The sequence below is a fragment of the Crocuta crocuta genome, unplaced genomic scaffold, assembly GCF_008692635.1.
Source record: "Crocuta crocuta isolate KB4526 unplaced genomic scaffold, BGI_CrCroc_1.0 scaffold39, whole genome shotgun sequence".
NCBI classification, from domain to species: Eukaryota; Metazoa; Chordata; class Mammalia; order Carnivora; family Hyaenidae; genus Crocuta; species Crocuta crocuta.
This window is the reverse complement of record NW_027533334.1, coordinates 8,005,230-8,020,328: the sequence shown is the minus strand read 5'-3', so window position 1 is coordinate 8,020,328 and position 15,099 is coordinate 8,005,230. Positions and strand designations below refer to the sequence as shown.

The 15,099-nt window shown below is 40.4% G+C and overlaps 1 protein-coding gene across 1 annotated transcript in view; it reads left to right on the top strand.

Annotated features, from left to right (window-relative positions):
* The window catches only part of POP1 (POP1 ribonuclease P/MRP subunit), a 35,711-nt gene that overhangs the window by 7,141 nt on the left and 13,471 nt on the right, over positions 1-15,099 (top strand). Inside the window, exons 6-12 of the mRNA XM_077748235.1 lie at positions 3,398-3,485; positions 4,173-4,360; positions 5,231-5,487; positions 5,612-5,705; positions 7,852-7,963; positions 8,519-8,638; positions 14,781-14,896. Of these exons, the coding sequence (XP_077604361.1) occupies positions 3,398-3,485; positions 4,173-4,360; positions 5,231-5,487; positions 5,612-5,705; positions 7,852-7,963; positions 8,519-8,638; positions 14,781-14,896 (975 nt within the window). The remainder of the gene's footprint in view (positions 1-3,397; positions 3,486-4,172; positions 4,361-5,230; positions 5,488-5,611; positions 5,706-7,851; positions 7,964-8,518; positions 8,639-14,780; positions 14,897-15,099) is intronic.

Here is a 15,099-nt window from a genome sequence, read left to right as displayed (position 1 = left end):
GAGCTGGCAGTCAGCACAGAGCCCGACGCGGGGCTCGAACCCACGAACCGCGAGATCATGACCTAAGCGAAAGTCGGACGCTTAACCGACTAAGCCACCCAGGCGCCCCTATTATTTACTTATTTTTTAAAGTTTATGTATAAAACATTAACAAAAATTAATTTAAAAAGAGGCATCTGGGTGACTCAGTCGGTTAAGTGTCTGGCTTTGCTCACATCATGATCTCATGGTTTTGAGTTCGAGCCCCATATGGGGCTCTCTGTTATCAGCACATAGTCTGCTTGGGATCTTCTGTCCCCATCCACCCCCCCTGCCCCTCGCCTGCTCGTTCTTGTTCTCTCTCTCTCAAAAATAAATAAAACATTAAAGTTAAGAAAGTAATTAAAAAAGTATTCATTTTTAGAAAGAGAGACAGTATGAGTGGGGAGGGGCAGAGAAAAAGAAAGAGAGAGAGAGACAGAGAATCCAAAGCAGGGTCCATCCTGCCAGCACAGAACCCCATGTGAGGCTAGAACTCATGAAACCATGAGATCATGACCTGAGCTGAAACCAAGAGTCGGACACTTACCCGATACCCATACACCCAAGGTTTTATTTTTAAATAATCTCTATACCTGTTGTGAGGCTTGAACTTAACAACCTGAGATCAAGAGTCACTTGCTCCAGGGNTAGAAAAAAAAAAAACAAAAAAAAAAAAAAAAATTAAAAAAAAAAAAGAGTCACTTGCTCCACTGATTGAGCCAGCCAGGCACCCCTTTTAAATATTATTATTATTTTTTAAGGTTTATTTATTTATTTTGAGAGAGAAAGAGAACAAGTGGGAGGGGGAGTGAGAGGGGAACAGAGGATCTGAAGCAGGCTCCACACTGATAGCAGAGAGCCTGATGTGGGGCTCAAACCCACGAACTGTGAGATCATGATCTGAGCTGATGTCGGACGCTTAACTGACTGAGCCACGCAGGCTCCCTGCCCTTTAATTATTTTTAAGTGCATAGTTCTGTGGCACTGACTATCGTCATACTGTTGTAACTATTATCACCATCCGTCTCCAGCTCTTTTTCTTCTTCCCAAAGGGAAATTGTACCCATTAAACAATAGTTCTCTGTTGCTCACTCTCCTGCTCCCAGCAACCGCCATTCTACGTTCTGTCTTCAGGAATTTGCCTATTCTAGATACCTCATATAAGTAGAATCACACAATATTTATCCTTTGGAGACTGGCTTACATCGCTTAACATAACGTCTTCAAGGTTCAGCCATGTTGTGTCATGTGTTGGAATTTCCCTTATTTTTAAGGCTGAATAGAACTCCGTTGTATGTACACATCACGCCTTGTTTGTCTGTTTATCCAGCAGTGGACATTTAGATTGTTTCCACCTTTTGGCTATTGTGAATGATGCTGCTATGAACATGAACATGCTAATATCTTTTCCAAGTCTCTGTTTTCAATTCTTTGAGTTTATACTTAGAAGTGGAATTGGGGTTTCACATGGTAATACCATGTTTAATTTTTTGAGGAACTGCCCTACTGTTTTCCATAGAGGCTATGATATTTTTCATTCCAGCCTGCAATGTGCAAGCGTTCAATTTCTCCATGTCTTCACCAATATTTACTATTTTCAGTTTGACAATAGCCATCCTGATGGGTGTGAAATAAAGGTAAGAACCTTTTAAGGGCTTTTGATTTGAAGATTCAGCAGCAGAAATCACTGGTTATCGTAAAAACCTCTATTTACGTTGTGGAAACGGGGATCCAGAGAGATAAAGTGGCTTGTCCAGAGTCTTGCACCTTGTCGGTGGCTAGGTAGCCTTGGGGCAGCTAATTTCCCTGGCCTGTGCTTTTTCTGCTGTACACTGCCATCTCCAAAGTTTTCAGACACGTGGGTCGGTTACTTCTTATTTGGGGCAAGGTTTTTGCTGACATTATCAGATATTTTCTTTACATTTGATCAGCCCTAAGTAATACAAATGATAGCTAATAGTAAAAGACATTTTTGAGTACTTCATCTTTTGCCAGTCCCGATTTTCATGGTTTATCTACGTTTACTCATTTAGTCCTTACAACAACACCACAGCAGAGGTACTTAGCATTATTTCCACTTTACAGATGGGGAAACTAAGGAACAGAGAAGTTATAGGTAACTGACCCACACCTATACAACCAGTGAGTGGTGAAGTTGAGATTTGAGCCTGAGTCTGATGCCACGACTTCCAGGCTCTTAACCATTGTGTGGTGCTGTCACTTAGTCGTACAGAGTTGGGTGAGGGTCATCTGCCCACTGACGGCTGACAGTGGATCCCTGCTGCTGGGAAGATTTCTGTGTGTGTGAGAGCCCTGAATTCTGGGAGTTTGGCAGAAGCTTAGCTGTAGTTTCCCTTTTTAGTTTCAGGTGCTGAGTGTACTAAATTGCTTAAAGGTGCTGGGCAAAGGGGCTGGTTTGGGGGTCAGTGAGCCTGACTCAAATGCTGGCTTCTCCACTTGCTGATACATGGCTTTGTTCAGTGACAGTCTCTGTGTCAGTATCCCCCTGTCGGATACGGCAACTCAAAGTACCTGGCTCGTCACGTGTTGGGCGGGGTAGATGACAGCCCAGCCCCTGGCACTCGTCATCCCATGGTGACTGTTACTGCGGTTCTGATTCTTTAGCATATTGATTTTACCAGCTCAGTTGATCTCTCGCCATCTCATTTAAATTGGTAAGGTCTTGCTCTCATTACTTTCATTTTTCCTTGTACGTTGTTTAATCAGAGTTGAATATCCTAGTCAAGACTAAGCACGGGAGGAATATGGGATAAATTGATTACAACATTATGTATCTAGGTTCAGTGTTAAATAATCTTGGAGTCCTGAATTAGCTAACCAAAGTGAACAACCTTAGCATAACTTTGCAGAATATATTGCTATCATGGTATTCTACTCTGATTTCTTACCTTAGATTTGGGGAGAGGAATAACCCTTTACTTAGAGGCAGCAGTTTTTATAATCTGCTTAGAACTTGTCTGTAAATATGGCATAAAACACAGATTTTTAAAAAATGTTTTATATATTTAAGTAGTCTCTATACCCCATGTGGGGCTTAAACTCATAATCTCAGGATCAAGAGTCTCATGCTCCTCTGACTGAAGCACCCTCACAGATTTTCTGTCTAGAAAAGACACAGTAACTTAAATTTCAAGTGAAAGTTCATTTTGTACTTTGCTTTAATTTGGTTTAAAAATATTTGCTAATATCCAAAGAATAGACAGGTTTCAGATTTTGACTTATGAAATCATAGCTTTAGCAGTTTGTTTTGTGTCTTGTACTTATAGTTTTTCTGATGTGACTTTTGGCTTTTTTTTTACGGTTTTTTTCCCATGTCCCATCCTAAGTATTTGATTATGTCTCTCCCTTTGTGCAGGATTTATCCTACTACTGTTGTTTGGAGCTGAAGGGCAAAGAGGAAGAAATACTGAAAGCACTTTCTCCATTGTGTAACATTGATGCAGGTAAACTGGTTTTAAAGCCCAGTGCTATTTTAGTCTTAGCATATTTGTTCATTTCATGAGCAAGTAAGCGTTTTGGAACTTATTTTATTAAATTTCTTTTTATGTTTTATTTATTTCTGAGAGAAAGAGGGGGCAGCATGAGCAGGGGAGGGTCAAAGAGAGAGGGAGACAAAGAATCTGAAGCAGGCTCCAGGCTCGGAGCTAGCTGTCAGCGCAGAGCCCGACGTGGGGCTCGAACCTACAACCATGAGATCATGACCTGAGCCGAAGTCGAACACTTACCCGACTGAGCCACCCAGGCGCCCCATGTTTTGGAATTTAAACATACATAAAAATGCATGAGATAGTTCTTGTACCCAATGAGAATGTTAATGTAAGAAAGGTGGGGTGGTTACAAATTATTTGTAACTTTGTTAAGTGAAAAATGAGGGAACCATTATTTTGGTGTAGTGAATTTAGTAGGGCAGAAACTCAGTCCTCATTCATTCATTCATTCATTCATTCATTCATTCATTCATTCAGTGTTTATTGAGGACTTACTGTGTGATAGGGTTTGATCTAGGCAGTGGTCAACCCCAGCACCTCATCCCTCATGGAGATAGACAGCAGATAAGAGGATGGCCATCAGGAAACAGCACGGCCATCTCGGCACGGGAAATCATGGACTTTTGTTTTTGCCTGTGTCAGGACTGACTTTTGCAGCAGTTCACTGCTTGTCTGGAAAACGCCAAGGTAGTGTCACGCTTTACCGGGCAAATAAATACCCTAGAGAGATGCTGGGGCCTGTTACGTTTATTTGGAGGCCTGAGTCGACCCCTGGTCACACTTCTGAGAGCAGGCAGTTATGGATCTGGCTTCACCCAACTCTGAAACAGGTATAATCTTTGAGTTACTTCCTCACGGCTGTTACTGCATTCTTAATTACTGTTGAAATCAATGATTTGGAAATTTAAGTAGTATAAATTTTGGCTGAGAGCTTGGTATTTGACTATAGGGAAGAATGTTACGTGAATATGAAATGAAGCAAATCTTGACCCTTCACGTTTTCGTAAGCCTTGAGTCGAAGTAGAGATAGAAACCCACCATATTACATATGCAGTGGCTTGAAATGTTGCATTTGGTCAAATGGTCCTACCGGGTCTGAATTGCTTCATTGGTATCCAGGTGCTTGTAAGAGCCTTTTTGATGATGAGAAGCTATTTTGAGTTAATTCTGATGATTTATTTATTTATTTATTTGAGAGAGGAGAGCACACATGTGTGTGCAAGGTTGGGACAGAGAGGGAGAGGGAGAGAGAATCCCAAGCAGGTTCTGTGCTGCCACCACAGAGCCTGGTGTGGGGCCCGAACTCACCAACCTGAGATCATGACCTGATCTGAAATCAAGATTTGGATGCTTAACCAACTGAGCCCTCCCGGTGCCCCAGATTCGGATGATTTCTAATCCCTCTCTCTCTTTTTTTTTTTTTTTTGCATAGTCACTGCTTCTATATGGTAGACTATAAATTTTCTCTTTAATCTCATTTTCAAAAAATTTTAATTATTCAGAGAAGTCCCATTATTTTCATGAATCTTTTACATTAGGAGTTTTTTGTTTCAAGTGCCATGCACTACTCAGAAGCCCCAGGAAAGCTTTTTGATGATGATGAATTTCATTTAATTTGTAAAGGGATACAAATGTAAATTTTTATAGGAAGAAAAAATAATATGAATTAAATGACCTGAAGTTTTTAAATATTTCTGTAGGATATTTTAGAGGAAATAAAAGCAGCGTGCCAGTGTACAGAACCCATCAAATCAGACATCTGCACCTCTGAGCCCCTGTTGACACCATCCCAAGAAAAAAGCCAAATGGAACTGCCTGATGAGAAAATTGGCAAGAAAAGAAAACGGAAAGATGATGGAGAAAATGCTAAACCAGTTAAAAAAGTGATCGGTGACGGAACTAGAGATCCATGTGAGCCGTATTCTTGGATCTCTGCAGCCACAGGCATTATCCTCAGGTACAGGCTCAGTTCTCTCTAAACCCACTGAACGGTTTTAGTGAAGACTTGCTCTCTTCTTACCTGTGGCTCAGACACTGTGTCCAAAGGAGGTTTCCATCGTAAGACCTTTTCTCTCTTTCAGTGATTTGACGATGGAGATGAACAGGCTGCGGCTGATCGGTCCACTTTCCCACTCCATCCTAACCGAGGCCCTCAAAGCTGCTCCTGTCCATACCGTAAGAGTAAACATGACTGTCGTGCTTTCATTCAGTCATGTCCTTGGCAAATTTGTGACACCGCACCTGTTTTAGTAGCATTTGGGGCCATGCCCTACAAATGTTTATTTCTCTACTTATTAAATGCTTATTATCAAATACTTTGCCCTATTTCACTTCTAGAAGAACAAATCTAAGCAAATCTAATAAGTAAACTGACTTGTTCTTATTTAATTAAGTACATACTGTCCTTGCAAGTTTGTGAATTTTGTGGGTAACAGAGAACCCCTAAAAGTACTGCAAGTGTGTGCCGGGTTTTATTTGTTTGTTTGTACTTGTGTGGTGCATATTTTCTGGGGCTAGTTTTAAGGGTCTGTGCTCCCTAAAAGGTTAAGGGCAGTATGTCTAGTGCAGTACTGTCTGGTAGAAGTTCCTGCAAGGATGATATTCTGTGGCATCCAGTATGGTAGCCATTAGCCACGTATAGCCCTTGAGCACTTGAGATGTGCCTAGTGTGACTGAGGAGCTGACTTTGTACCTTTGTTTAATTTTAATTAAATAGAAATTGCTGTCTGTGGCTGGTGGCTATCAAGTGGACAGGGTATATAGAAGAGAGATTAAGTTAGGAATCAGATACTGGATTCAAATTCGGTTTGTTTCCCCTGTATTCGTGCAACTAACCCTTCCGTTGACTGTGCCTCTCACAGATTTGACATGGTCAGATCTTCCACGCCAGCCTCAACCTCTGTGTCTCTTGCCTGCATACCAAAGCAGCTTTTCCACTTCCTCTACTGTTCCTTCTTTTCGCTCCATTCTCCATGCAGGAAATGGAATGATCTTTTAACAGTTTATTCACATCATGTTACTTCCCAATCAAAAGCTTTTGAATAGCTTCTTCTTGTATTTATGGTAAAATCCAAAGCCCTTATTGTGACTGCATACTCTGTGCCTCCTGCCTCTGGCCTCATCTCTCCTCACCTGCACCTGAGCCACACTGGCTTTCTTTCAGGTCCTAGAATATGTCAGATCTCTCCTTTAGAGCCTTCACAGCCCCTTTCCCCTCCTGGCTCAACTTTCTGGCCCCCCACCCCCGACCTTTGCTTGGTTAACCTTCCTTGTTCTTCAGATTTCAGCCTCTATATCATTTACCACTAGAATCCTTTCTTGACCCCCAAGTTAAATTATATAATTCTATTTCATCATATTTTGCATATTTTCTCAATTTATATGTCTAGATTTGCTTGTGTACTTATGCAGTGTTCACATTGAACTTTAATGGCGAAGACTCTGTCTCCAGTGCTTAGCACAGTGCCTGGTACAGAGCGGGGATTCCATTCTAGCTAACAAATTGCTCAGGGAGGATCTGAACCTAAGAAGTTTGGTTCCAGAGCCTGTACTTTAAACCTGTAAGCTATGTTGTCTGAGTTTCTGTGAGGTAAATAGCCCGTATGTTAACAAGGTACTTCTTTAGAATCTGTAGGAACACATCCTACTTCAGTGAACTTCACTATGAATCATGGCTGTAGGTTCCCTTCCTTGGTGTATAACTGGTACTTGAGGTGCTTTTTTGTTTTTTGTTTTGTTTTCTTTTGTTTAAGTAATCTCTGTACCCAACATGGGGCTCATGACCCCGAGATTGAGAGTAGTACTCTCTGCCAGCCGAACCAGCCAGGTGCCCCTGAGGTGCTTTTTGAAAGCTTGCTTAATTCCTGGTTCTGTCTGGGGGAAGATACAAGTAAAGCATTTGTGTGTCTTATTTGAAGTTTCTTGGAATAATGTAACTGATTGTAAGATATCCTTGTGCTGTAAGATTTCTTCAAACAGGTTTGCTTTTTCTTTGGTGGGGAAGGTTTTGTTGCTTAAATCGGTATGAAGTTGGTGGTAGTGGGGGAGGAGCCAGGAGCAGGCCTCTTCTGTCAGTAGTGTGCTGAGAGAAAAACGTGGGTGTGGAGCAGCTTGGGTGGCCTCTCGGAAAACCATGCATGTTGTTTTGGTGTGTGAAATCTCGAGAAAAGTGTCACACAATGTCCTTGCCTCTGGTGAGAAGAGTAGTCAGGCTGGTGTTAATTACTGTGTTAATATAATGGCACTTTCCCACATATCACAGCCATAATAAAATGATCAAGTCTGGCTCATTGTTTGGTGAATAGGAGTTGTTATTTTTCAGGAGGGAGAGGACGCAGAGAAGACACCTCACCATTGGTGGATTGAAACCTGTAAGAATCCTGATAGCGTTTCCCTTCATCACAGACAAGAAGCCATTTTTGAGTTGTTGGGAGGTATTCAGAGGGAATGTCGATGGGGTGGTTTGGGGAAGAAGGGAGGAGTGGGAAGCGGGTTGAAAGAATGTTTTACAGTTGGGCTACCTGCATGGAGTGGTGCTTTTTAACTTGGAACTCCCTGCCATAATACAGCAGGAAACCATGTTCGGGAGAGACCTGACTCCGTGAGCATGGGAAACACTATTTGAGTATATATTAGTATTCCTAACAGCCACCACTCCATTACAATAGGTAAACACATAGACCAGGTACTAAACTAAGGACTAAACTTAACCTGTATGTGGTTGCCTTTGTGTGTAAAGTTACTGTGGTTATCACTGACGGAAATATACATGTCCATGTTGTAAAATGTTCCGTTTTGTTCATTTAATGTCTTTGATAAGAAACGTCGCTTGTTATAAATGTTAATTTACTCCCAAAAAGCATCAATGAGAAAAAAGAGAAATACCTGTTTTTTAATAGCCTGAGAAGAAATCACATTTGAAAATACAAGCGTATATGTATATATGGTGAGTGACTTTGTATAAACTTGTGTTTTTGTTTTTGTTAAAGGAATAACATCACCAGCAGAAATTCCAGCTGGTACTATTTTGGGACTGACAGTTGGGGATCCTCGAATAAACTTGCCTCAAAAGAGGTCCAGAGTTTTGCCCAATCCAGAAAAATGGCAAGGTAAAGTTTCTAGAACAGCCTTGGTTTTCCTTACAATTTTGAGTAGTTTAGTCCCATTATAAGAGGTCTGTCTGACACCTCTGCCTTAACTTCATTTATAAAAAGTTAGGGTGATCTTTACCTGCCTCCTTTTCAAGGTGATTTTGACCAAAGGAAATGGTGTGTGTGGGAGTATCGTTTAGCTTTGAGACGTGTAGCCTGATCCTTACATTCTTTTTTTTTTCCTCAAGTTCTTTATTTTTAGTATCTGGTAAAAACTGTCTTTCTGCAAACTGGGTTCTCTGAAAATGCCTGGCATTTCAGAATTTTAATTGTGAGGAAGGGATCTGCACCCGCAGCTGGTCTTGTGCTCATTGGAAGCCTCTGTCTGACCATACAGATGATCCAGGTTCGAATCCTGGCAAGGCCATCCCAGGTGCTGAAGGGTAAGCTGTCTTGGTTTAGACTCAGGGGAGCGGCTCATGGGACTTGTATGGTGGGGGGGCATAGGGTAGGAGCCGGCTAGGATTTTAGTCTGATCTCAGTTTTGCAACACTTGTGCTAATATCTCATTGTATTTAGTGTCATTTGAACACTCTTCATTGGAGCAATCATAAAATTATGTTGTGAATTTTGAGAGGAAAAATACAGGTATGTGTAGTAACAACTTCAGGTTTTTCTTTTTAACCTCCACATGTAGTTAATAGCTTATTAAGGGAGCAATAAATTACTGTCTAAGATCTCACATGAAAGGTGGATTGGATTAGAGAGGTGTTTGAAGATATATAGGCAGGTTAGTTAATTATGGAGCCTTAGACATTTCTCAATGAGTCGTTGCTTCTTTCTTTCCTTTTTTAATGGCGTTATAGTCTGGTGCAACCATGAAAATTATAGTGTCCAGTATGCCATTAAATGTTGACTACAGTAATCGCCTTAAAGCTGTAGTTAAACTCTATTTAGTTTCTCTGGCTGCCTCAAATTCCTCTTTGGAATGAGGCAGTTATATATTAAATACTTTTTTTTTTTAAATATTTTTATTTATTTCTTGGAGAGAGAGGGAGAGAGAGACAGCGTGAGCAGGGGAGGGTCAGAGAGAGAGGGAGTCACAGACTCTGAAACAGGCTCCAGGCTCTGAGCTGGCAGTCAGCACAGAGCCCGACGCGGGGCTCGAACCCACAAACCGCGAGATCATGACCTAAGCGAAAGCCGGACGCTTAACCAACTAAGCCACCCAGGCGCCCCTATTAAATACTTTTTTAAAAAATGTTTATTTTTGAGAGAGAGCGAGTGAGTAGGGGAGGGCAGAGAGAGGGAGACAAAAGATCTGAAGCAGGTTCTGGGCAGATAGCAGAGAGCCTGTATGGGGCTCAGACTCACGAACTGTATGATCATGAACGGAGCTGAAGTCAGAAGCTACTGAGCCACCCAGGTGCCTCCTTATTAAATACTTTTTAAGGCTTTTATCTTAATATAAATGAATTCCAGGAAAATTAAAGTTTACCTTGAAAAACATGATTTAATTTCTATAAAAGCTTACCATAGTATTAGTCATTGTGGTATTTTATTAAAACCTGTTTAAAGTAGTATCTTTGAAGTAGTCTTATGTGAGTCACATAAAGCAGTAAACTTTAAGGAGTTAGTATTATATCAATATTATTAACAAATGTGACATATCTAGGATAATTCAAAATTAAAGTTAGAAATAAACTTTGATGATCTGGGTCAATTAATGGAAGATTAATCCTTGGAAGAATCTCAATGTCATGATCTAAAACTTAATTCTCTGATGTACTTCCAGTTTTCTCTATATCTGAAGTCATTCTCTGCCTATTTTGACTTAGTAAATTACAAGGGTTTTAGGAGCTATTTGCCAGGAAAGGGGTATTTGCACAAAAAGCTAAATACATATTTTCTTATTAAAATAATTTTTTTTAATGTTTATTTTTGAGAGAGGGAGAGGGGTGGAGAGAGAGGGAGACACAGAATCCAAAGCAGGCTCCAGGCTCTGAGCTGTCAGCACAGAGCCTGACACGGGTCTCAAACTCATGAACTGCGAGACCACAACTTGAGCCGAAGTCTGAAGCTTAACTGACTGAGCGACACAGGCATCCCGTATTTTCTTCTTATATAACAGTATCACAGTGATATATACCTTCTATTTTCCAGAGTTTTCTAATTCCTGGTACACATAAGAAGATAGTTTGTTATCCACATCAGGCAAATCCTTCTTTATCTTTTAAATAGCACCAAAATTGGTCCATTCTTTTTAGTGTTAACAGCCTTAAAACCTTAAAGGCTAAAGGAACATCTTTTCTTACTCATGAAAGCCCCTTTTAGTCACAACTTTTATGTTAATGAGGTGGAAAGCCTCTAAGGATGGTGGGCTGGTATCCAGAGGAACCAACCACAAGGTTAGAGGGTTGGAACTTTCAGCCCTTTTACCCCTGCCCCACCCAGACCTGCTTCTGGAAAGGGGACGGGGTTAGAGATTGAACGAGGACAATGATTTAATCTGCCTTGCCTACTTGATTAAGCTTCCATAAAAATCTGACCCAGTTGGGGTTTGGAGTACTTCTGCATTATTGAACACATGGAGGTGTTGGGAAAGTGGTTAAGCCAAAAGAGGTCAAGGACCCCCCTTCCCTCATACATCTCTTTCATCTGGCTGTTTCTGAGTTAAATTTTTTTATTTAAAAGCAGAAAAAAATTAGTAGTAAGTAAACTGTTCTCTTGAGTTCTGGGAGCCATTCCAGCAAATTACTGAATTTGAGGAGGGGTCATGGGTCAGACCAATTTATGGCCAGCTGGTCAGAAGGACAGGAAACCAGAGGCGCCTGGGTGGTTCACTCAGTTAAGTGTCTGACTTTGGCTCAGGTCATGATCTCACAGTTCGTGGGTTTGAGCCCTGCATCGGGCTCTGTAGTGACAGCTTGGACCCTGGAACCTGCTTCAGATTTTGTGTCTCCCTCTCTCTCTGCTCTTCCCCCACTCACTCTGTCTCTCTCTGTCTCTCAAAAATAAAAATAAACATTAAAAAAAAAAAGTACAGGGAACCAGGGACTTCTAATTGGCATTGGCATCTGAGGAAAGGAGCAGTCTTGTGGGACTGAGCCCTTAACCTGTGGGATTGGACACCATCTCCAGGTCAGAATTAATTTGGATTGTACAACATCAGCTGGTGTTGCAGAATTGCTTGCTCTGGGGTAAATGGCTACACATTTGCTTGTCAGAAATACTGGGAATAGAACAGCGAGAGTGCAGAGAAGGAAACAGTTTTTTTCAGTGAAGAACCTGAAGTAATGATGCATTTTGATGCTTTGAGGAGGGCCTGGGTTGCTCAGTCAGTTGAGTGTCCAACTCAGGTCATGATTCCAGGGTCACGACATTGAGCTCTGCGTTGGGCTCCATGCTTAGCATGAAGCCTGCTTAGGATTCTCTCTCTCTCCCCACTGTGCTCCTCTCCCACACTCCGGCGTGCACGCTCTCTCTCAAGATAAAAAAATAAAAATTAAGAAAAAGTTTACTTGATGATTTGATCCTTGAATTTGATTTAAATATTAATAGTGTGTTTTTGCATATCTTTTCAACGTAACATAGCATTTCACCATGTAAATAAAATCTAATTTCTGTTGTACCATTATTTTAGTATTTATTCTCCTTATCATCTGCTGATTTGCTCTGATAGATTGTTTTAACTAGTCTTTGTCTTCCAGAGATGAATTTGCTTTAGAAAGTGCTTTATGTTGTGTTCATGGACTTTTTATAATCTTTCTCTTTACACACTCTTTGGTAGTATATACCCAAACCATGAGAAGAGTCAGGTTTCCTTTCGAGTGGTAGGTGAGAGATTGTCCCTTTTTACAGCTTTTCCAAGTACCCTTAGAACACTGATCTACAGTCGGTTCTCAAAGTGTCCAATTATTGGTCATTTTGCCCCGACTTCTCTGTTTCTGCTCTTGGGAGAAAAGCCCTCAGCTTCAGCTGCGACCCTTGAACTGTTCTGGATATTTAATTTAGAGTGAATCTGAAGACTGTAACTTTGGTTTATTCAGTTCCCAAATGAGAAAAGCTTTTATTAATGTCCTTTGCTTCTCTAAAGAAACTTAACTTAGAAAGTTTTAATTTAAAATTTGGTCATCTTCAAATACATGTCAGAAAGAAAACAAGCTGTTTCCTTCATTCAGCCTTTAAGTTATTCTGGAGGCATGTAGTTAATTAGAAGGCTTTTGCCCGAGTATGAAAGAAAATACGCTTTATATGAGCCTTGGGCAAAGGACTTAGAACTACATTCAGAACTGGTAAGTCATTCAAGGCCCACTTAGGTGCATGCTGACTCAGCTGGTAATAGTCTCTTTCTCTCACTACTAAAGACCATTGACCTAACAGGGCTTTCCCTTCTGCCGAAATATTCTATTTTGTTTTAAATAGTCGTTATATTTTAGAACAGCTTTAGGTTCCCAGCAAAAATTGAGTGGAAGGAATAGAAAGTTCCTGCCCCGACATAGGCACAGCCCCTTGACACTGCATTGACACATGGTTGTCCAAAGTCCATAGTTCACATTAGGTTCACTCTTGGTGTTTTATAGTCTATGGGACTTGACAAATTTATAACAACACGAGTCCACCATTGTAGTATCATAAAACAGTTTCACTGCTCAAAAAATCTGTACTCTCCTTATTCATCTCTCGCTCCCTCTCTCAGCCTTGATCTTTTTATTGTCTTCATAGTTTTGTCTTTTCCAGAATGCCCTATAGTTGGAATCATACAGTATGTATCCTTTTCAGATGATCTTCTTTCACTTTGTGATAGTCATTGAAGAGTCCTCCATGTCTTTTCATGGCTTGATAGCTCATTTCTTTTTAATTATGAATAAAATTCCATTGTCTGGATATACTACCTACTTTGTTTCATCTATTTATTTATTATTATTTTTTGGACTATTTAGAGATGAGGTCATGCTTTCCTGTGCCATGTCTTGTCTGCAGCCAGGTCTGAACAGAATCCCAGTTCTGTCACTCTGTCTATGGCGGGACCCCATAGGAGGGCATTCTGGGTAGACAGGGGCTGTTTGAAACGGAGCCTGTTTGCTCCTAGACAGGCTGTGTGAACTTCCGGGGCACACAGCACTGTTGCTCGGGATACTGTTGGTTATTATCTCCATGAGGAATAGCGGACTAGAAGCACTTTCTGCTTTACGGAGCTTTTATCTCAGATCTTTTCATCAATTTAATATTCTCTATCTTTGTTCTTCCCTGAAATATGTCATTGTGGCTCAGTCGCTTCCAACTTATTTTTTTTTCCCCGGCCATCAGACCCATGCAGGTATGTGCCTTTGAGTGACCTTTCTATGTAGGCAGTTTAGACCTAAGCCAAAACTCAGGAATTGTCTGGTTTTTTTTTTAATTCTTTTTCTTTTAATTTTTCAGTTCAAGAAAATAACATTTGGAAGATTTTTTTTTTTTTTACCCCTAGTGTTTAAATGACTGAGTGTAGGAAATCTCTTCTATCAATATATATGTTGAGAATCGAAAAAGTTTCTCTCTTTTTTTTCCACTAGAGTACTTTTTGGCATGCTGTAGTTTATTTAAAGGGATGAAACAATATATTTCACAGAAAATATGCTCATCTTAAAGGAATGAGAAAAACATGTTTTACAGAAGGAATAGATACTCAGTTCAATGAGAACCGGTTGTAAGAGACTTGAAATAATAGGGCAGAAGAGGATGCTGGTATCTGTTGGCTCACCACCAGTGGGCCAGGACTGATAGGAAGAACCATGAAACCAATGGTTAAAATACGGCTTGTACTGTCATAACACATTAGAAAGAAATTATTCACCTCTGCAGTGGTTCCTAGAATTTGATAATCTTAAATGTGGAATTACACGCGTTAGTTCTTTACAGGCAGTTGAATATGATATTTATATCTTACACACTAAGAATAAATGTTAAAAATACAAATTTAGGAGCCTTTGCTCTTTCACAGATTATTATGATACTAGCTATAGAGATAACTTAATTTCTCGTCAAGTAAATTCTTCTAGAGAAGCTGAGTACCTACAGAACATTTTCTCATAATAGAAGGGCAGGCGGCAATGTTTATAGAGCTTGACTTCATTGAACTGAAGGATGTAGTTTGAAGGCTATTTCTTTTCCCTCTTAGATAATGAGAAAGTTAGACAGCTGCTCCTGGAGGGTGTGCCTGTGGACTGTGCGCATAGCTTTATTTGGAACCAAGCTCTCTGTAAGAATGTCACAGAGAATAAAATCTCGGATCAGGTAACTAATAGTATAAGGTTTATTGGTAAAGTCCTGAGGACAGGTTGAAACTCCTCACTCTAGACACTATGAAAGTTATTTCATCCTCTATAGAATCTCATAGACTTCCTTTTATTTTCAATCTTTTGATCCCTTATGATTTTCTTCTGTTCTTAGAGAAGAATAATTTCTAGAAAACGTTAATACAGAGAATGTTTCTTGAA